Genomic DNA, 14,446 nt, shown 5'->3' on the forward strand with positions numbered 1-14,446 from the left:
ACTGGTGCCAATCCTTTCACGACCGTCATGAGTTCAGAGGTCACCGCCTGTATTCCAAACCCTCCGAACAACCAATTATTTATGAGACTGCTATGAATATGCAATTGAGTGTCTTAACACGTCTGACTGGTTCACACTGATTTCATTATTTTTCGTGTGTTTGTTTGAGTGATAGCCGGCCATATGGGGCTCGAGGCTCCAGGGGGTGTGGCTCCAGACCGCTCTCACCGCACAGACGGGAGCTGACCTTGCACCCTTTTATTCACCATAATATGTTAGCTAAAATGTGCTAGTATCACACGTCCTGTAGCTTTCAGATCGTCTTTGTTAGACAAAAAAGATCACTTTTATAAAGGAAAGTGGCACATTTTGGTATTCTGTTTCTCTTTATGAATACAGTTGAAGAAAATGTATCTGACACAGAAACCGCTGGATTATTCTGGAGAGGACACTTCACACAGTAATTGAATATTAGAAACAATAAAGAACTAAAAACACACACTGACATACACAAATAATAACAATATCTTCTATTCTGCTTCGTCCTCCAGGGGAGGGTCATGGGGAAGCAGTGCCAAGCATAATAATAATAATAATAAAAATAATAATAATAATAATAATAATAATAATAATACAAAACAGAAAGCAATAAGACACACACATCCACAGTAACTAACAGAACTGACTAAAAGTTCACACTCAGTTACACACAAGTACAAGACGAGGACTGTAGGCTTAAGGGGCAGAAATTATTAAGAACTATTCTTCACTCTGCTCTTTTTCCTAATCATGATAGTAGAAACATTGGCTGAGTTGAATGCAATGTATCAACTGAGAAGCCATGAGATATAACAGTTACATAAGTGTAATATAACTTGTAATATAACTTGTAATATGTTTCATATTTGAAATAAACAAACACAAAAGTAGATATTTTATTATAATTTCTCCATAGTTCATCATGTTAATCAAAACCATGGAACTTATTTAGCTGCGGGCATCTTGCGAATCCACTACTTTCACACGGAGCACTCAGAGGTAGCGAGTCATGTACACAAAAGTGTTTTCCCCTCCATTGCACGGTCGACTGTGTAACAGGCCCATCCACACTCATTGATTGACAGCTACTGTTTAAATGGCCATGTCTTTCTACAAAGCAGTTTTGAAAGCATGTACTAATGTGGCTGACCACCATTTTGTTTATGTTTTCTCATGTTTGGCTGTGGAAATATTGAAATGGTGGTAGTCCAACATGAAATCTGAAGGCACCTTCCACTTCTGATGAAAGCATATTGATGGCACAGGTGACCAGGTGTGAGTCTGAGTCCAGGTGTGACAGGTTGGATTTTAAAACAGACAAGTAAATTATCATGATGTCATCTTTGGAAGACGAAGCAAAAACGTCCACAGGGATCCACTTCGAGGAAACCCCTTCATCTGTCTCCGAGTCTTCCAGATTTTGCCTCCAATGACATATTCAAGGGTCAAGCTCCTGTTGACAGTGAGCACTGAGTCGCATCTAACCACGGCAGTGAAAAGGTCTCCTTTGCTGTTAGCAAAGTGTCCGGGCAGTGACGTCCACTGCTGGCTGCTTAAATTAAAACAGTCTATCATGCATCTTAAAAAGTCATCTGAAGGTCCGTTTCTTATGACATACAGGTTATCCGTGTGCCCCACTATGCAATGGCCATAACTCTGGCGCCTGATCAGCTTAGTAACCAGTCGCCACTCATCTACACGTGAGACATACTCATAAATCTCAGTGGTCTCAGTTGGCCTCCACAAGCAGACGAAGATCCTGCTCAGTGTTTTGGTACAAGCTGCTGCGGCTGCTGGTCTTGGTAAGTGGGCTGCGAACTCCCACTGTCCAGCCTTGATGTCATACACTTCTACAGATGACATCAACGTACGGTCATACTCTCCTCCAATGGCATACAGGTGACCATCAACACCAACAAGGCTGAAATTATAGCGCAGCTGAGAAGGACTCACGATATGATCCCAGGTGTTGCTGTCAACAGAGTAGCAAAAACAAGACTGCACAACCTCTTTGTGGACTCCTTGGACACCACAGATGATGTAGAGCTTGTTATCAAAAACAGTGACTCCAGACATGAAGGTGCTGGCCTCTGGTGGGAGATCTGTCAACATTCTCCATTCATTCAAGTTTTCGTCAAGGTAGCACACCGTTCTGGAAGCTGCGTGGACAGTTTCTCCGGAGCCGCAGGTGACGTGGGCGCCCACTGCCACCAGCACGCTTGGTCTCAAGGCCTCCACAAACAAGACAAGCTCTGCCGGCAAATTGACCTTGACTTCCTCCTGAAGGTCGGGGTACATGTCGCGGATGAAATGCGCTGCAGCGTAGTAGAGATCCATGAGCCCAAAAATCGCAGCAGAGTGAAACATGAGAAGACAGTTGTCCGAGTCAATGAGGTCAATGAGGTACTTGGTGAGTGAAGCTACCTGCAGATAAGCAGCGCATTCAATGGCCTGTACTAAGCTGTCCCCATCAATAGCCGGTGATTTGCCACGGAAAACATCCAGCATGAAAAGAAATCCTCCAGCGTGTAAACAGCTGAGATGGATTTCTTCTTGATGGCACTCCTTCATTCCAGAGCGATATAAAGCTTGGAAAAATTCACAATTTCGAATAAGAACAATCTTTTCCTCACAGAAATTCATTTCCTCAACCACCAGAGTCAATTTAGCTGTTGCAATATCTGTGGAGTCCACCAATTGATTCCTTCCATCGCCTTCAGAGCTTCTCGAGTCCTTGTAGTCACTTCCACAGTCTGACATCAACATTCTCCGGGCAGAATTTATCCAAGAATTTCAAACTTTGAACTGTAATTCAACAGTCCAGGAGAGACGACTCACCGCTTTGCTCTTCAGCTGCCTTCTCGCAGCTTTTAAAATAGATGTTGCTATTTATATAATACAACAAATGACCACACTCATGACTGATGTAAGAGTATATGTGCTCTTAAACTTACTATGCTGTGTTCAAAATACACCATTTTGTTTTATTATAGTAGTAGTACTAGTTTAATTTCTATGTGGATCATATGGATTATATTGTATGTTACATCAAAAACTGGTGTCAAATTCAAGTTGTTTTTCAGTGGCGTATACGTCTCATGTTTCTCAGCGCACATACAGGTATATACAAACCATGAAATTGGCCCAAGATCTTTGCCGCCAAGCACCAAAGCCCTTTGTTTCTTTAAATCTCTTGTCTATCTCTTTACATAACACTTACACTGAGTGTTGGGGAGGGGCTGACCTACATTTGGAGCCAGTAGGGCAGAAATAACGTTCAAGTCATGTGACTGATTGCCTTGTGTGGGTCAAACTAGCTTCACTGAATCATTTAATTTGTTGGGACAATTAGCTTTGACTTCTCGAATCTGCCCCGCTGTTTTGAAATATGACTAGTATTTATAAGGCAAAACAATTCGCACTCAAAGTAGATTTTTTTATGCATATATCAAATATTATATTAAAATAATGGTAATCCAGAATGTATTTAGCCCGCATTCAATCCATCTAGTGTATATTATTATATTATATAAGTGATACATTTTAATTTCGTTTTGTCAAGTTTGAAAGATGATTTAATGTGCTAGTATGAATTTAAGAGTCGAATCAAAGACATGATTACCCCAAAAAGCTGGAATTGTGAATATATATATGCATATATATTAGATTTCATGTGAAACGGCGTTTGTTGTTTTATTGTTATTGTTTATTTTCGCCTAGCGTGCGACCTGCCGTATTACTAATAGCCGCATCACTAAGGTCAGTATGAATGCGACCGTTGTACTACATAACATAGTGCGCCGTTACGTTTCCTTTTTATTTTTTGTTATCGGTTATCGCAATTGAAATGTATGCTTTTATCACCAGCTTTTAGTCTCCTCTATTATTAAATATGTCGTTTGCTTTGGCTTTATTGTTTGTTCTTTCAAGGCTTCTATCGTGATTCCCTTTAGCGTGGGCGGAAGGATATGTGAGGGGCGAGTTCAAACTGCGACAGAACCGGCCGGTAAAGTGGCGCGCTCCGGCGTCTACTCTGTTTATATGGGCATTGGTTGCGTTTAAGTCCTGGTTTTTCGCTTTGTGATTTTTTTTCCTTCGCTTGGAGATTTCTACGGAGTAATCGACGAGCCGTACCGGTATATTTGGGAAGTAACCATGAGCAGCGTGCTGCTCTCGTTGCCCAGCATTGCACCCAGCGTGGATGTGCCGGCGAAGCTCCATCAAGGTACGTGACCACCAGCAACACCGTTCTTTCTAAAGCTTTTACGACACGTGATGTCTGTTTTAATCATTTTTGCTACGACGCTTTGAACTTAATCCGGAGAAGAAGCTGATATATCGGTAACGTTCGGACAAACCTGTCCGATGTACGGTTTACTCTGTAAATATTGTTACCCGACACACACAACAACCTTCAGCTTTTAAGGGAATGGGCTTGTGAGTTGTAATTCCATCGACTTGCTTGATATTTTTGTCTGTTCATTGTGATCTCCGCCGAGTACTCGGAACATGTGCCTTTGTTATTGTTGTTGTTCCGTTGACGAACACTGTCCGCCATTTTTAAACGGCTCCCGCCTGAAACTCGAGCGCTCGTCTAAACCGCTTGTGTTGTGTTTTTCTGGTGTTCCTCGTATCGCAGCTAAGGCGGACAAACCACCGTTTGAAAAGCTGTACAGACTGGGCACGGTTCTTGGCAGTGGAGGGTTCGGGACGGTCTACTCAGCAGTCCGCATGGCCGACAACGCGCCGGTAAGAACCGCTTTTGTTTTGGGTCCGACACGTGCTGCGTAGTAAAAGTCCCTCTTTAGATGGTTGAACATCCGGTCATGCCTCGTCTCAGTAAGAGTCTCTCGCTATCGAGACAAATCAGATTACCACTTGTAAACATTCTTTATTTTATTTTCGACGCTTTTAACCAAATCAAACGTATAAAATAGCCCTAACATTTCATAAATATTTTGTTGTAAATGGCGGCGTGAAAGCCCGTTATTACTTATTATGTTACAATCTCCTGATTTCCTGTTATTTATAATGCTTCCAATGTGGGCAACTTTTTTTGTATTTTCATAACGTTTATCTATCTGTGCTGTTATTTTGAAATAGAGCTTATACCATCAGCTGTGCAGCTTTATACCACTTCAGCTGCAGCACTGAACCTGAAATCGAAAAGGTCCTTTTTAGTACACACAGTACAAACAGACAGCATAACAAAATTGTAGTTATTTGGCTTTATTTTCATTTTAGCACTCAACAATTCCAAGTATTGATATTTCCAAAATCATACAGCACGACTTAATGGAGCTAAATGAATGTAAGGGCCAGGGCTATTCGCCACGGTTGCTTCCAAGTTGTCCACTTTTCCAGGTTTTCATCAAGAGGCCCCTGGATATGTATGTGTGTTGTGACCGCAGCTCTGCATAGGCTGGGCTCTGATACTACAGCTGGATGCCTCTCCTGGTCATATGACTGTGTGGCTCTGTTCCTTTACAACCCTTTGATGTTTCAAAAACATCTGCGACCTCCTTCAACAATCACATTTGTCCTGCTGGTGGCTGGAATTGTGGCATGTATAAAGGCTGTATACTCTCATTTTGAGATGCTGCGAACACCCTGTTAATAAACCTCAGCAACAAAAAGCAAATCTGGATTTAGTTATGAGCAAATTCGTAAGATTAATTCGTCCATATTGGCGTATCACATAAGTAGTGCCGTTGATAATTTGTTATTAAAAGCAGTCTATATAGTTGCCTTCCAATTGGTGTACTGACATCTTGTTTCCGGCAGGTGGCAGTCAAGCACGTGAGCAAAGAGAGAGTGACAGATTGGGGAACCTTGGTAAGAAACTTTCCCAAATACTTCACTTTGCCAGTCAAGTATTATCATTTATTAACCTCTCATTGTCGTGAATCCGTTTCTAGTGTGGTGTGCCAGTTCCCTTGGAGATAGTCCTGCTGAAAAAGGTGCAGGCATTTTGTGGTGTGGTTCATTTGCTCGACTGGTGGGAGCTCGCTGACAGCTGGCTGATGGTGATGGAGCGACCTGAGTCCGGGCAGGACTTATTTGACTACATAACAGAACGTGGTGCACTGGATGAGTCCGTAGCACGCAGCTTCTTCCAGCAAGTGTTAGAGGCGGTTCGTCACTGCTACACTTGTGGTGTAGTTCACCGAGATATCAAGGATGAGAACCTGCTGGTGGACCTGAGGACGGGTCAGATCAAACTTATCGACTTTGGATCTGGGGCCCTCCTTAAAGATGGACCCTATACAGACTTTGACGGTAAGTTTGGCTTGTTGTGGCTCGATTGCTGTAACTTGTCACAAGAGTTTAGACTCATAGAAAGATGTAATGCTGTAAATAGTGTTTTTGTTTTTTGCCTGAAAGACTATCATCATAGCTGATGAAACAATTTATGTTGGTGACGTTTGGGGCGTTCATAAAAAGTGAAGAGGAAACTAATGTTATGCTTTTAGAAGTCATATTAGAAACATATTAGAAATGAGGACACCTTTGGTATTTATGGGATGTTTAAGATATTATTAACAAGTACTATGTTTTTTTGTGCTTAGATAATACTTTCTAAGCATTTGATAAAAGCGAAATGGCAACCCTATTTTCTAGTAAGGGTTGATATTTAAAAAAATGTCTCCGCTTCCCCTCCAGGTACAAGAGTTTACAGTCCTCCAGAGTGGATACGGTTCCGTCGGTACAATGGCCGTGCTGCTACTGTTTGGTCCCTGGGTGTGCTGCTGTATGACATGGTGTGCGGTGATATCCCCTTTGAGCATGACGAGGATATCCTGAAGGGTCAGGTCTTCTTCAGAAGCAACATATCCACAGGTACGTCTCTTTGTAACATGGGTAGTATTTGTATAAATGCCTTTGCCGTGAAACCCGTTGGTGTTTGAAGTTGCAGTCATGAACGTTTCCCCTCGGTTGTGGAGCGTAATTTGCTCAATGGCGCCATGATGTGGCTAATACGTATAATGCAAGTAGAGCTACAAACAAGTCGCTTTTCCATGGTCATTCATTGGACTTGGTTTACTGAAGATAGGTATGTTTTTTATTGAGTAACCAAGTCGTTTGTCTGATGCGATGATAGCACAGGCAGAATTATTTGAGGAAGTATTTCATGAGGTGGTAACGTTAAAATGCTTGTTTTACATTTATGTATGAAAACTATTCCTAAAAGGATTATTTTCAAACACCCATTCAGAAGGTACAGATGAGGCCAGGTGTGTAAAACAGAAGAGTTTCACATCTGCCTGAATGTTGAGTCACTGTGCCTACATTGTACGGAAACAGTCGCGTGGCACGGCCTTTTGGCTGTGAACGTCACCAGATTTGTTGTCCGAGTAGCGCAATTTATACTCCTTTTCCCACAGCACTGTTTTGTTATGACGGCTGCCTACACAAGAACTACATTCTCTGAAAAAAGTGTTTGTGGACAATGGCTCACAGCCCTAGGGCTCAGTGTCTTGTTCTCACTCACCAGCTCATACAACCACAATTCAGCCCCAAAATAAAGCTGACAGAGACCTCTGACATAGTGGACAAGGTTCTACACCACCCATTGTCTTACTTCAACGCCCAATTTAATCTCAGAGGAAAATATCTGTTTTGTCATTGGCTGCACTAAGAATATTGATGTTTTCCATGTGCAGCAAATCTAGCACTGTCTAAAATGTCTTTCTCTACTCAGAATGTCAGCAGCTGATAAACTGGTGTCTGGCCCAGCAGCCATGTTCCCGACCAACTTTGGAACAGATCTTCCTCCACCCCTGGGTTACCAGCAACAGTGATGACCACAAGAGCAAAGCAGACAATGAGAGCACGACACTGAATATAAATGATGCCTCTTTCCCCACCTCCAGCCAGCAGAGCGTCTGACTGGTCAATACAAGCCTCTTCCTCAGTGCATTTTTACAGTATTTTAACTACCTTTGAATTTAGTCCATGATAATGGGGCCAATGTTGTTTACTGAGTCTGGAACAGACTAGATTATTTTCTTGACAGCGCATCTTTGCACTACAGACATATTTTTCTTCATTTGATAGAGCAGTCACTTTCTATTTTAGGATGAATTATTTGATACGTCACATCAAATGTGTAATTTGTCTTGTTTCTGCCAGAAGTGCCTATGTCTTGAATGCTGCCATGTTGGATGTTGGCATCTTTGAACAGTCTTTTCCAAATGGTTGAAGTAGATGTTGAAAGCCAAAAAGTCTGAATGAAAATATTTCTGTTGTTTTTACTTAGTATTTCTTTTGTGTTGTGAGTTTGCCCTCAGAAATATATAGACGTTTGGTTGACTGAAATCGACTACTAGGGCACATTCAAGATACCGTTTCATCTTTCTTACTGTCTTTTTAAACTCTTAACAATCACTTCTGCAAAGAAGTCAACAACACTCAACAAATGTTTCTATTTTCAACTGTTTTGTGTTTCTATCACATGTTGCCCAAGTCCGAACCATAGGCTGTTGATGTCTTTAAATTTTATTTAATATAGTATAGTCAACCTAAACAGCTAATAACTTCCAGTTACTGGGCGGAAACGCGTTAAATATTTGATGTTTGTAAAGAGGTGTGTCGGGTTTAAACTTTCATTCTAAAAAAAAGCCTCAGCTTTTGAAACAATCTAATTTCCGTATCTGTGAAGACTGAAGGGTAAATCTTGTTAGGAAGTTCCAAACCTGTTGAGAATGTTGTTTATGTTGTATCTTTATTGATGAATTAATGTTTCACTTTTTCTCGTGCTAATGGATTTGATCCGAATGTGACTTCTCAGGTACTTCAAGACTGTTTACTAGTGATTGCATGTATTTGTATATGGAAGCTAAAAATGTCTATTTTTCTTTTGAATTTTGTTGGGTTTGAGGGTTTTTTTTGTTTTTCCCTACGAAATACCTCACCTGTTTGTGTGAATGTTAGACTTGATGCACAGTTAATGCAAGATGTTCAATTACAGAAATGTTTTTCTTCTAATTTTTACAAGTGTTGTACAGTTATTTATTTTATTTCAAGATTTCTTATTTTAAGTTTTTATATCGGTTTTCCAAAGCAGCTGAAACTTTGTACTGACTTTGACCTCCTTACATCTTTTGATATTTTTTTTTTCTCAGAAGTCTTTGAATAAAAAAAATAGTAGTGTTTGTATGAACTGTCTTATTTTCACTCATATACTGAAAAATCCATGCCTGCAATTAGTATGCCAAAGGCAACATGGAATAAGTGTATTTGAATTACTTTCCTGCACCTGGTCATACAGTCTTTGCTCTCTATGAACACCCCACATGCATTTGTTCACTATCATATAATGAACCTTTTTTTGGTTTATTACATCCATCAAATAATGTAGTATACTCTCACCAGACAAATTAGTATTTTATATAGTATATTTTTGTCATCTTATGACGTACGAAAAGTACGTGCAATGCCTATGCATTGCCTTCAGTATCTTCATTGAGGATTAGATGCCCGTAGTGCTCGAGAGGTGTGACGTCACGCCGCTTCATTTACAATGTCGTTCAGTCAGGCTGTATAAATAAAATAGTACGTGACTTTACAGGCGAATACAAACTTAAAATATACGGCGCATGATGCAATGCTACCACTCCCGAAATGTTTTTTGCGGGATAATCTCGTTTTTGAACAGGCGCTCCAAAGACACATTTTGGGTCCTTCTCTGTCAACATCATCGGAGCAACACGCGACTAATAGCTGTGAGTGGTACCTGTTTGTTGTGTTTTTTTTTATGTTGCACATCCTACGTCACTGTAATGCGAGCAAATTTACCAACCTTGACAACCATTAATATCTTCTAAAAATGCATATAATTATGAAGCGTTGTCCTCTTCACTAGTTTAAAGCTAAAAGTGAGCTCCAGAGGAGCTAGTGCTTCATTTATTAGTACGTCCGTACACGTGAACGCAGAGGAAACAAACTCACGAGACGAGATGTGGACCTCTTCTGATGTTTTTGCGATAAAATCCAAGGTCCAATGAACGACTAAACTTGACTTCCTATGAGAACATATTAACGAGCCAGCCTATCTTTACGAAACTACCTCATTCGCCGATTTCCGAAAAAAAGATTTGACTGGCTGTGCACTTAACGTACACCAGAGCATCAAAACATTTGGGGATCAGATTACATATAGCTCTGTTTGCAACCTGAAAGCTGACATCAGATATATTTTGTTTGCTTCTGAAGAGAGAATGGGTCGATCCTCCAAAGACAAGAGGGATATATATTATCGCTTGGCCAAAGAGGAAGGCTGGAGGGCGAGGAGTGCCTTCAAGCTTCTGCAGCTCGACCAAGAGTTCAACCTGTTCAAGGGTGAGATATCCCCATCTCTATCCATGTATTAACAAGGCTCCTGTTTGGATTTCAGCTCGTAGTGTGAGATGGGCTGGGTTGCAGCCCCCAGCCTGCAGTTGGATTATGGTGGCTGTTGCAACAGTTAGGGTTTATGAATGGTTCTGGGGAATTAGAAGTGTCCATAACTGAATTGAGGAGAGGAAGATTCATGAATATAATTATGCAAATAAAATCTTTCATTTGTCATTGTCCATAACAGATTTGTTAGACATTTGTATCTGAATAATTGGACATTCATATTGGATATATTGAAAATATGTATAGAAAGTTTGCGTAATCTCCACATATAGAAAGTAAACTGATACTGTTCTAGCGTAAATTACACTTTAAGGCCCCTGAACTTTTAAAAGTACGTTTAAAAGCTCATGTATCCATCCAATGTGAGACTTCTCTTATGTCCTCTGTAGGTCACCGTAGTCTTGAGATCGCTGGCGGTACAATGCGTACTGAAGACTGTTATTGCGCTACTTGTGCTGCCTGCTTTGTTGATTGATCTACAATAAAGTCTGTTGGGGAATATGTTTCTTTCACACACAAACCCCAAATTGTTAGGTTTCTCAATTTCTACATTTACCAGTGTGTAATCTCAGAACCTTTGGTGTAGTGATTTGTTGCTGTCTCGTTCTCTCTTCTCGCCCCTTTTTTTGACTTTAACAGAAAAAAGGAGACGAAAAGAGGAAAGAAACATCTTGTGTTGTTATATGTTATATATGTTATTTCAGCATGAGCCTTCAGTGTATCATGAATCATGAAAGTGTGTTATACTTCACTTATATTTATATCAATGACCAATTGCATTAATCTATTTATTTTAAATAATGAGATTTCTTTGTGTCTGTGTTTTGTTTGTCACTTCAGCAAATGCTAATGTCACTGCTGCGAGTATAATCTTAATAAAAATGTTTCACGGAACAATGCTCATTAAACCTGTCTTCCTCTCCAGGTGTAAACAGAGCAGTAGATCTATGTGCTGCTCCTGGAAGCTGGAGTCAAGTCCTCAGTCGGAAGCTCAGGTCCGTTAAAATGCAGTATCAAGTTGGGTGTTTTAATGCCTCATTCTGTCTGCTACCACAATGTTGATAAATTCCCAAATGTCAAAGTGACATTCTGGCTGAATCTGCTGGTTTCCTTAGGAGTCGTGATTTGAAGGCTGATGGGGGTGAGACGGCTGCGGGTGGAGAGGAAGTGAAGATTGTGGCTGTTGATCTGCAAGCCATGGCTCCTCTTCCAGGAGTGACTCAAATCCAAGGAGACATTACCAAGGTAAGTCAGCACATGATGGTGGAAATCATACTCCTGTCAGCCATCACAATGTTTATCCAAAAATGACAAATTTCTAGTTTATAGAAGCTTTTCCGAGAAGGCCCGACATACATGAGGGACCTCCACCTTTTTAAAAACTCTTTTTTTTCATGTAATATTGTCAGGTTTTCTTACTACTGCTTTTGCTAATAAGTTATTCAACCACATTCATGTCTTCATGCATTTATGTGCAATGAGCTGTATTTTGAGTTATTGGCGACCATTGGCAATAGGTTGTTTGTGTGTCCTCATTGTTTTGCCTTGTTTATGTAAATGTATTCATATTATGCGACGTGCATTCACCTGACGAGAAATGCGACAATATCATTATGTGTTGACCCTGTCCCTTTTATGTGCTGATGCTTGTGGATGGCTGCTTTATCTTGTATGAAACATGACTTGTCTTTCAGCACTATTGTGAAACACATTCCTTTTCATGGTGTGTCTCTTTATGGTTAGGTGTCAACAGCCCAAGAGATCATTCGCCACTTCGAGGGTCAGCCTGCAGACCTTGTTGTGTGCGACGGAGCTCCAGATGGTAGGACCGGTACTTCCTTCCTACACTGTTGGTCGTCGTTGACATCGGTGTTCTGTGTCATCTTGCAGTAACGGGGCTCCATGACGTGGACGAGTACATCCAGGCTCAACTCTTGTTAGCTGTGAGTTGGATTCAAAGTTTAGGTCAACACTAGGGTTACATTGTAACCGAATGCTTTTTGTGTCACAGGCCCTGAACATTACCACTCATGTCCTGAAACCTGGTGGAACGTTTGTCGCAAAGGTCAATATAACTTTTTAATCCGTGGACAAAAGTGTATGTGCTATGCAGTGCAAAGTTGGCATTTAGATTAGATTTTGCATGTTTGAATTCTAAAGGTTCATGCAACTCATTTACTACTGAATTGTTTTCAATGCAAAAATCTTCCCTGGAGGGATGGAACGTGTCTTAAATATTATTAAATTCAATAATTGTTTAGCTGACTCACCAAAAACCAAAGCCATAATGACCAGGTTCTCAATGTAACAAGTATGGCTTGGACTGGCTAATACTGGTGCTGTCTTCAAATCAAGTTGTCTGAGAAGATGTCCACCAGAATACTGTGTGGAGAATGTTTTTCTCGACTTCTTTGGAGCAACCCATCAGATTTTCACCAACCCTATGTCTCCCTCAATTGTGATGAATATATACTGATTAAATGACGTGTTTTCTTTAGATCTTCAGAGGAAAGGATGTGACTCTACTGTACTCTCAGCTCAAGATCTTCTTTAGTGGGGTCACTTGTGCCAAACCTCGCAGTAGCAGGAACTCCAGCATCGGTGAGCTTGTAATAAATGTGACATTAAATGTCATCTTGACCTCACGCTTTGCAATGCTTAACAAACTGGATGAACTATCTTTGTGAACAGAGGCGTTTGTTGTCTGTCAAGATTATCGTCCACCAGATGGCTACGTCCCCAACATGTCTAATCCCCTGCTGGATCACTCCTATGGTAACCATCGGATTGACATTCACACTTGTAATTCAAAATCCAAGGAAACTGATGGTGTATGTCTTGAAAAATGAGACCAAATGAAATTGCTGTTTATATCCACTCATTTTCCCCTGCATCACAGAAACGGGTCGCAATTACTGCCCAAAGCTCATATGTCAGAGTAGATCGCCCAGTGAGAAGAGCAAGCTTTACCTTTTGCTCCGGCTCTTTCTTCACCACAACAGTGCCACACGTTGTCCTTCGAGCTCAAGGGACTGCTTAGTCCTTTTGTAACTCGTGAACAAGGCACCTCCACATAACAATGGACCTATTTACCAGTCTGCCACTGACCGCACCTTTCCAACTGAGATCCCCGGTCTCAGACTAAGAGAGACCAATCTCAGCTGCTTCACATTTGGCTGTGAATTGAGAGATGAAAGGCTTCTATAGGAGTAATAACGGCAACAGCAGCACCAAACTTATACCTTCTCTGCTTAGGAAGTTTTTGACATGAAATAATTGTTAGACTGAACCCCACACTACGATCAGAGAAGTGAGAACATTTGTTTTTAGGAGTTTATGTTTTTCCTACTTTAAAATGTAGCTGACTTCATACTCTTCTCTGTTCCCCAGATGTTGACTTTAACCAGTTAGAGGGCCCAAATCGAGTCATCGTTCCTTTCCTTGCATGTGGTGACCTCAGTGCCTATGACTCAGACAAAACGTATCCATTACAGGTAAGAAGACACATTCTGTAATTCATCAGGTTCAATTTTGAGTGTATTATTGTGGTATACTTAAGTCAGTGTTGTAAGCATGTTTCTTCGATGTCCTTAGCTGGATGATGCTAAAGAGTACCAGCACACACCACCGACCCAGCCCCCTATCAGCCCACCCTATGAGCAGGCCTGCCACCTTCGGAAAAACAACCTGTTGTCCAAAGAGGACGCGCCACCCTCCAGTCAGAACTCACATGAAGCTTCTGGGAATGTGTAATGTGTAAGCTATTTTCCAAAGCTGTAAATTCATTTCACTGATCAGTTTAAAAAAAGGTAATGTTTTAGAGTTTGTTTTCTGACTTGTTTTGTCGATTTTAATGCTACTTTTAACATAGCCTTTACTAGAAACAAAAGTGTAATCTTGTCCACATCATTGCTCGTAAATACTAAATGTTCTGCTCAATAAAGTGATTTACAAATGTGTTCTGTTCATTGATGTGTCACATTTTATTACCTTTGGTGTATCCGAG

The 14,446-nt window shown here is 40.8% G+C and overlaps 3 protein-coding genes across 3 annotated transcripts; 2 read left to right on the plus strand and 1 right to left on the minus strand.

The window, feature by feature from the left end:
• Positions 1-1,368: 1,368 nt before the first annotated feature.
• kbtbd13b (kelch repeat and BTB domain containing 13b) lies at positions 1,369-2,805 on the minus strand. The gene has a single exon (XM_053886794.1). It carries the CDS (start codon positions 2,803-2,805, stop codon positions 1,369-1,371), a length of 1,437 nt encoding a protein of 478 aa, XP_053742769.1.
• Positions 2,806-3,980: 1,175 nt separating this feature from the next.
• Positions 3,981-9,190, plus strand: LOC128771058 (serine/threonine-protein kinase pim-3-like). Its single transcript, XM_053886171.1, has 6 exons — positions 3,981-4,264; positions 4,679-4,788; positions 5,824-5,874; positions 5,958-6,318; positions 6,703-6,879; positions 7,742-9,190. Exons 1-6 carry the CDS (start codon positions 4,195-4,197, stop codon positions 7,927-7,929), a joined length of 957 nt encoding a protein of 318 aa, XP_053742146.1. The 5' UTR covers positions 3,981-4,194; the 3' UTR covers positions 7,930-9,190.
• A 531-nt stretch (positions 9,191-9,721) lies between these two features.
• On the plus strand, positions 9,722-14,393 carry ftsj1 (FtsJ RNA 2'-O-methyltransferase 1). Its single transcript, XM_053886169.1, has 11 exons — positions 9,722-9,764; positions 10,255-10,380; positions 11,366-11,435; positions 11,556-11,685; positions 12,184-12,262; positions 12,331-12,383; positions 12,452-12,505; positions 12,939-13,041; positions 13,132-13,215; positions 13,831-13,934; positions 14,035-14,393. Exons 2-11 carry the CDS (start codon positions 10,260-10,262, stop codon positions 14,191-14,193), a joined length of 957 nt encoding a protein of 318 aa, XP_053742144.1. The 5' UTR covers positions 9,722-9,764; positions 10,255-10,259; the 3' UTR covers positions 14,194-14,393.
• Positions 14,394-14,446: the final 53 nt, after the last annotated feature.

This window comes from Synchiropus splendidus, chromosome 14 (genome assembly GCF_027744825.2).
Source record: "Synchiropus splendidus isolate RoL2022-P1 chromosome 14, RoL_Sspl_1.0, whole genome shotgun sequence".
Taxonomy (NCBI): Eukaryota; Metazoa; Chordata; class Actinopteri; order Syngnathiformes; family Callionymidae; genus Synchiropus; species Synchiropus splendidus.